The sequence below is a fragment of the Sapajus apella genome, unplaced genomic scaffold (assembly GCF_009761245.1).
Source record: "Sapajus apella isolate SASKATOON/1434 unplaced genomic scaffold, GSC_monkey_1.0 scaffold93, whole genome shotgun sequence".
Classification (NCBI taxonomy): domain Eukaryota; kingdom Metazoa; phylum Chordata; class Mammalia; order Primates; family Cebidae; genus Sapajus; species Sapajus apella.
The window spans coordinates 2395765-2404185 of record NW_022437033.1 but is presented as its reverse complement, the minus strand read 5'-3'; the positions used below and the strand labels follow the sequence as shown (position 1 = coordinate 2404185).

At 40.6% G+C, this 8421-nt stretch overlaps 1 protein-coding gene across 1 annotated transcript; it reads left to right on the top strand.

Moving 5' to 3' along the window:
• The first annotated feature begins 4391 nt into the window (after window positions 1-4391).
• Window positions 4392-6226, top strand: LOC116535255 (sperm protein associated with the nucleus on the X chromosome N2-like). The gene is made up of 3 exons (XM_032256076.1): window positions 4392-4454; window positions 5402-5576; window positions 5889-6226. Exons 1-3 carry the CDS (start codon window positions 4392-4394, stop codon window positions 6224-6226), a joined length of 576 nt encoding a protein of 191 aa, XP_032111967.1.
• Window positions 6227-8421: the final 2195 nt, after the last annotated feature.

The following is an 8421-nucleotide window of genomic DNA, read 5'->3' as shown; positions in this document are numbered from 1 at the left end:
CAGAATAAACAAAAATATGGTCATCTCAACAGATATAAAATTGGCATTCAATAAAAGCCATCATTGGTTTATGATAAAAACCCTCAACAAACTAGGCATAGATGGGACATATCTCAGAATAATAAAAGCTATATATGACAAACCCATAGCCAACACTGTACAGATTGGGAAAACGTTGAAAGTGTTCCTCTGATCTGAGAACTGGAACAAGACAAGGATGCCCACTTTTACCACTTCTATTCAATATAGTATGGAAAGTCTTGGCCAAACAATTATGCAAAATAAAGAAATAAAGGGCATCCGAATTGGAAAATAGAAAGCTAAACTATTACTGTTCTTTGATGATATAATTATACACCCAGAAAACCCTAAAGATTCCTTCAAAAGACTCCCAGATTTGATGAACAAATCCAGAAAAGTCAGTTTACAAAATTAATGTACAGAAATCAGTAGCATTGCTATATACCAGTGACAAAGCTGGGAATCAAATCAACAATTCAATTCATTTTAAAACAGCTACAGGAAAACAAAATAGCTAGAAATTAACAAATGAGGTAAAAGAAAACTAGTTTTCTTTCTATGAAGAATATTACAAATATTGCTGAAAAAAATCAAAGATTATACAAACAAATGGAAACCCATCAAATGCTGATGGACTGAAAGAATCAGTATTTTGAAACTGACCATACTGCCTGAAGAAATCTACAGATTCAATGCAATTCCCATCAAAATACCAACATCATTTTTCACAAAATTTAAAAAAAAAAACTATCTTAAAATTCCTATGGTATCAAAAAAGAGCCCAAGCAACCAAAGTAATCCTGAGTAAAAAGAACAAATCTGCAGTCATCACATTTCCAGATTTCAAGTTATACTACCAGTATATAGTTACAAAAACAGCATGGTACTGACAGAATAGTAGAGACACATACCCTTGCAACAGAAGAGAGAACTCAGAAATGAAGCCAAATACTAACAAAAAACTGATCTCTGACAAAACTACAGGAAAAGGAGGCTCTAAAAAAAAGGTGCTGGCAGGACTGGCTAGCCACATGGAGAAGAGAGAATCCAGATCCCTATCTCCCACCTTATAAAAAATCAACTCAAAATAGAAAAAATACTTATGTAGTTCATCACATCAAGATAAAAGGAAGAAAAAACATGATCATCTTGGTAGATTTCAATGCAGCATATGTAAAAAGACTTAGTATCTATTCCTCATATAAAGAAGACACACAGATGGCCAACAAACATGAAAAAATACTGCTACCAGCAGAAAAGAGGCCCTGGAGAGGGTAGCACCTCTCTGCAACTGATTGTCGCGACATCTGCTGCTACCAGCAGAAAAGAGGCCTTTGAGAGGGTGGCTTCTCTCTGCAACCATGTCATCCCAACGTCTGCAGCTCTTAGCAGATAGCAGGGCCTGGAGAGAGTAGCCCCTCTCTCCAGCTGTTTGCCTTGATGTATGCTCCACTCTGGCTAAGCCTGGGGTTTTTATGGTCTTCAGAGAGAGAAAGTGTATTCTGATTTGTCCATGGACAACCATGGGCGGGCTCAAGAAAAAACACCATGCATTACCCCTCTGGTTGACAGAACTGGCAGAGGAGCCCACAGGCTACAGGACTTTCCTAGCCTGAAGGTGGGACTTCCCTGGGGACCTGCTCTCTTCCACCGAGAGTCTGTCTGCCTCCCACCACCATTCATGGTGCCCAGACTGTTTGTTACAACTGGCACCTGCCAACCAGCACTGTGTTGCCCCTCCAACGCTGCCTCAGCATCCCTCCTATATTTGTCAGTACCCAAATCCAGAGGGAGACAAGGTCACCGGGGCCTAAAGTGTCAGCACCTCCCCAAGCATGCACTCACCCAGCCAGGCTGCAACAGCATCCAAGCTCAGCCCCAACTTTGTTCCAAGATCAGAGTGGGCTCTCATAGTGAGGAGAGGCCAGGCAACAATAACAGGCACTTGTGCGCCAGTGAGAGGTAAGGAGACCTTCCCAGGTCCCCAAGAGTACAGAGAATCCTGGGTCTGCAGTCAGGCTTCAACGGCTGAAGCTGCACCCAGGAACCTCTCACCAAGCCAACTTGAAAGGGATGGGGCTCCCAATTGTACCCAGCTCCTGCAGGCTCTGTGGAGTCTGCATCCTCACCCACACCTCTGATACTGGAGCAGTTGCCAGCAACGGGGAGAAGCCATCAGCGAGAGAAGGCACTTCTGAGCATGCTGGGTAGAAGACCCTCCCAGGCTCCCACTAGCACAGAGACACCCAAATCTGGAGCTGCAGAGAAGCTCCTGCCTGCTCTGTGAAGTAAGAGGTCCAGGACCATGGGGACAGGGCTCCTCCCTGCTTAATGGAGTGTATAGCCCTGGCTGCACCTCCCTGCTGCTGTGGCATCTTGGAATGGTCACTCTAGATGGGCTGCTGCTGCCATCAAAAATACTTCAATTACTATGGAAGCAAAAGAGACTCTACATAGCCAAAACAACCTTGAGCAAAAGAGCAATGCCAAAGGCATCACACTCCTTTCCTTTAAAATATATTATAAAGCTATAGTAACCAGTGCTGCATGGTCCTGTTACAAAGACAGACAGACAGAGAAATGGAACAAAATAGAAAACCCAAAAATAAACTAAACTATTTATGGTCAACTGATTTTGACAAAGGTACCAAGAACATACAATGGGGAAAGAAGAGCCTCTTCAATAAATGGTACTGAGAAAACTGGATACACACAGGCAGCATGATGAAATTACACCTTTTTCTCCCACCATATACAAAACTCAATAAAAAATGAAGATTTCTTAAATTTCTATTATAAGTTCAGTATCATATGTGCAGAATGTGCATGTTTGTTACATAGGAAAACATGTGTCATGGGGGATATTTATACAGATTATTTTATTACCCAGGTATTAAGCCTAGTATCCATTAGTTAGTCTTCCGGATCCTCTCCCTTCTCTTACCTTCTACACCCCATTAGAGTCCAGTGTGCTTTTTCCCCTCTGTGTGTCCATATGTTATCACTTTTTGGCACCCAATTATAGGTGAGAACATGCTGTGTTTGGTTTACTGTTCCTGCTTAAGTTTGCTAAGAACAATTACCTCCAGCTCTATCTATGTCCCTGCAAAGTACATGATCAAAGACAGAAAGACAGAAATACCATTCAATTCAGCAATCTTCTTATTGGGCATATACCCAAAGGAATATAACTCACTCTATTATAAAGGCACAAACGTGTATTTTCATTGCGGCATAATTCACAACATCGAAGACATGAAATCAGCATAAATGCCCATCAATGATAGACTGGATAAAGAAAAGACAAAGTACATACATACACCATAGAATAGTATGCAGCCACAAAAAATGAATACTCAAACAGAATACATGAAATCTAAAACTACTTCTAAAAAAGCATAAGGAAATAGCTCCATGCCATTGCTCTTGGCAAGATTGTTTGGATATAACCCTGAAAACAAAAGCAATGAAAACAAAAGTAGACCAATATAATGGCATTAAACTACAATGCTTCTGCAAAGCAAAAAAAGACAATTAACAACCCACAGAATGGAAGAAATATTTGCAAACCATACATCTAATAAGGGGCTAATACCCAAAATATATATACGAAACTCAAAAAACTTAATAGCAAGAAAACAAATAATGCCATTAAGAAGTGAGCAAAGAACCTGAACAGATATTTTGTAAAAGGCATACAAACGGAAAATCAGTACATTAAAATAATTACCAATCATTAGGGAATTGCAAATTACAACTAAAGTGAAATATCTCTTCACACCGTTACAATGGCTTTAATAAAATGATGAAACATAACGTTAGTGTTGGGAAGAATGCAGAGCAAAGGGAACTTTTAAATGGGTCACATTAGCTTGGAGGGATTTGAGGTGAAACATCCAAAATACTAGTGTCTGATGAGTGCTGGAAGACAAGGAAATGAATCACTTAAGAGGAATGACTATGGGGAAGGGCTTGAAGAAATCATCCTCTCACATCTGTGTGAACCATGAACATTAAACATGGAGAAATGAGGAGCGGCGGTAGATCAGTTTGGGATGCATCTTCAGGGGATGCTGAAACAACAACAGCATTTGGTTTTCTCTACAACCCTTTCATCCTTTCTGCCCAAGCCCAGGAAGTTGTCAGGGGTGGTACTTTGTGATGTCAAAGCCATCCTAGGACTGCCATTGGCTGGGACACTGCCTGTATGATCAAACAAAGCTCAAGGGTGTGGCTTTGCCTTGTCACCAGGAGGGTATATATAGGGAGGGCATGAGCTCTGGGACAACCCACTGGCAAGCTTCAATACAGCTGTGGAAGTATGCACTCTTGAAGAGCCTAGTATAGACATTCTACAAACAGCTATAGACATGAAACAGCCAACTTCAAGCACCAAGATGAAAAGTATATCCAACAACAAAAAAAGTGACAAGGTAAGATTGTTAGGATTTGAAGGAAAGGTGGGAGTGAAAGACAGACACACAGAGAGGGGGCGGCTCAAACAGCAACACAGGTATGTTCCAGACACCTGTGCAAGTGGGGGACCACCTTAATGCCAGAACGCACAGCTACTTACTGGCTCCTATACTTACAGGTATGGGTGGGAGGGGTTTGGGCGGTAAAGCTTGCTAGCTGGCAGGATATTGATAAGGTGTTTTTATGATCCAGGCAGAATATTTAAGATGTTTTTATGATCAGGCTGTTTGTCTCTTTTTCTAGTTGGATGTCATCGTGCTGTTTCTTAGGACTTTGCCCAGTAAGATATGATAGGAGTGTTTCGTTAGTAGGGCAATCTTGCTAACCTCAATGATTGTAGAAGCCTTTTTTAAGATTGACTTTCCTAGATAAACTCTCAGGTAGTCTTTGACAGAAGATAGTTGTACTTCTCTTCCAATTCAAATGCCTCCTTTTTTTTATCTTTTTTTTTTTTTTTTGCACTGGACATAATTCCCAGTGGGAAGATGAACATTGCCCACACTGTTGCACATGTTGGTGTTAGATTGTAGTATCCTACATGTAAACACTCAGAACAACTACCTGCATGTAAACGGTCAGTGTGCCTTGTGTTGAGGTAGTTAGGCAAGATTTTTCTCATGGGCAGAACCCCCATGGAATATTTCTCTTTGACCAAAGTCTGCAAAATCACAAAGAGCTAACAAAATGGTGCAGTTTGGACTAACACAGATGACTCAAGCCATTCTCCTCTTCTTCTTCCCCATAGATCCCTACCCTATGATTCCACCTTCTTCTTCTCTGGCACAAACCCCTTTCTCAATCTGCGTTTCTTCTCATAAACCACCTCACCGCGACCAGTGCTATTCAGCCTCCACCCTATTCACCAAAATAACGTCTTTCTGGCCTCTCCCTGTTTTCTTACCAGACGCTGGAGACACTGAACAGAGCTTTAGCCTCTGAACAAATTTTGAAGAAGACCAAAAAGTCACAATATCCAACAATATTAGTGTTTTACTACAGGAACCGTAAGAAAATAAATTCAAATCAAATAGAGAATGACCAGTCCCGAGACAACTGCATCGATCCAATCCAAGAGGAGGACAAAGACCTAGATCCATGTGAAGGATCTTCACAGGAGGATGAAGACCAGGACTCTTGGGAAGGATATTCAAAAGAGGATGAAGACCTAGATGGCCCAGCTGAAGGATGTTCACAGGAGGCCGAAGACTTAGACTCATGTGAAGGATATTCACACAAGGATGAAGACCTTGACTCATGGGATGGATCTTCACAGAAGGACGAAGACCTCGACCCATGGGAGGGATCTTCACAGAAGGACGAAGACCTCGACCCATGGGAGAGATCCTCACAGAAGGACGAAGACCTCGACCCATGGGAGAGATCCTCACTGAATGACGAAGACCTCGACCCATGGGAGGGATCCTCACTGAAGGACGAAGACCTCGACCCATGGGAGGGATCCTCACAGGAGGACGAAGACCTCGACCCATGGGAGGGATCCTCACAGGAGGACGAAGACCTCGACCCATGGGAGGGATCCTCACAGGAGGACGAAGACCTCGACCCATGGGAGGGATCTTCACAGGAGGACGAAGACCTCGACCCATGGGAGGGATCTTCACAGAAGGACGAAGACCTCGACTCATGTGAAGGATCTTCACAGAAAGACGAAGACCTTGACCAATGGGAAGGATCTTCACAGAAATACAAAGACCTCAATTTCATGTGAAGGATCTTCACAGGAGGGTGGGCAGGATTAGTCCACACATGGAGAAACCAAATTGGACAAGGAATAATAACAATAAAATAAATTTTGAGGAGCTGATGACTGAGTATGTCTCTGCCTGTTTTCTGATGGTGAGGAGGAAGGGAATGGGAGAGGTAGGCATTCGAGAAGGGAGGGATATGAAGTCCTGTAGGGTTGGTGGGCAGACCCACAGGTGAAGCAGACATTCTAAATAAGGACTCGGGGAAGGACTGATTCCTGCAGACAAATTTTCTTCTTAAAATTTTATCCCACAGGAGACAAAGAAGAGGATTTGGTGTTTCTTGGAGCATGTACCTATTTAGAAGGGCACATAAAAAAAGCTGCATTGTATGTAGGTGACCGTGACATTCTTTCCATAATGAAGACATCAAAATCACCACCTCCAGGACATATACCTCATGGCAGTGTGTTTTCTAACTCACCCAGCTCTTTGAGCAACTGAACACCCTCAAAAAGTCCAAGAACCTCACCCTACAGAAAGTAAAACAGCACACCACACACACTAAAATGATGGTGTTTGCAGGACATGGTCCCAGTACTAGGGCACTTCTTTGTTAAGAAACTCCAGGTGGAGCAGGAGCCTACCCAATGTGGGACACTGGGAGTGGCCATTGTCTACTGCAGGCAATAAACAAAAGCATAGTCTACAGAGAATTTGAACACAATCATATAATTAAAAGTTGATATTTTTATTACCACTTCCATACACCAGCATTTCCTTAGAATGTCAGTGATTAAGAATTGCATGTTCTCCACATGTACCACAAAACCTAAAATGCAATTAAAAAAAAAAAAAAAAGAAAGAAAAAAAAGGAATTCTTCCATGGAAAAAAAATACTCTTTTTATTGGAGGGAATACAGTAGAGTGGTTTCAGCATCAAGTGTTGAGGGCTGAGGTATATTCTTTGGGTTAATTGCTCAAGACCCGCTCCTGTTTATTTACTCATCCACTCTCCTTTATTTCCATGACCCAGTTTTATTTCTCTTGTCTACATTGGCAATCGTTGTAATGCATTGATGTGCATCCTTTTCTATGTATGAGTGTTAATACACGTTTCATATTGTTTGTGGACATTTGTTTTGAATTTGTATATCCATTGTCAATACTTAATCTTTCACTGAGCCCTGTTTTTAAGATGCATCTATATGTGTCTAAACTGTACTTCCTTTGAAAATGGATATGTCAGGTACATTTTTGTATTGTGTAGATTTTTGAAAGATATTTTGATATTTAATATTTGCTCTCACCTTGTGGTCCATGTTTTAATTTATGCCTCAGTATGACATTTTCTTTCAAGTGACTGCTTTTAGTATCACATGTTTAATTTTGACATCCACATGTTCAATGTTAGTACACAGAAGTGTGATAGTTTTTTTATTTATATTTTTAAGAAATTTTACTGTGTATATTTGAGGTTTAGAACATGATATTATGGGATACATAAGCTAAATGGTTACTATGGTAAAGCAGATTAGCATATCTCCTCAGTTTCTAAGTGTGTGTCAATAGCAGCTGAAATATACTGATTTAATAAAATTCATGACACAAATTCATCATCTTTAGTCCTGCTATACATACAGATATCTACACATGTTCATCCTACATATCTGCTATTTTGTATCCTTTGACCTACATCTCCCCATTTCTTCTCCCAACCCCAATGTTTTATTCTCTACCTCTGTCTATTTTAGCCCCCTATTTATATAGTTCACATATAAGATCATTAAAATATTTTTTTTTCTGTCTGGATTATTTACCTTAGTGTGATGTCCTCCAGGTTTATTCGTATTGTGGCAAATGCCAAGGTCTTTTTTTTTTAAGGCTAAATAACATTTAGTTCTGTATAGGTATATAACACATACACGTAGACACACATATACACAAATCACATTTTAAAATCTATTCATCCATTGATGGGCATTTAAGTTGTTTCAACATCTCAGCTACTGGGAATGAGCATGAAGATGAGCGTGCAGACATTTTTATGAGGCTGTGATTTTTTTATCTACTTTGAGTATATACCGCGAAGAAGGATTACTGGATTATATGGTAGTTATATTTTAATTTCTTAAGAAACCTCCATACTGTTTTATGTAATGGTTATACCAATCTACATTTCCAACAACAGTGTATTAGGGTTCTTTTTTCTTCAATC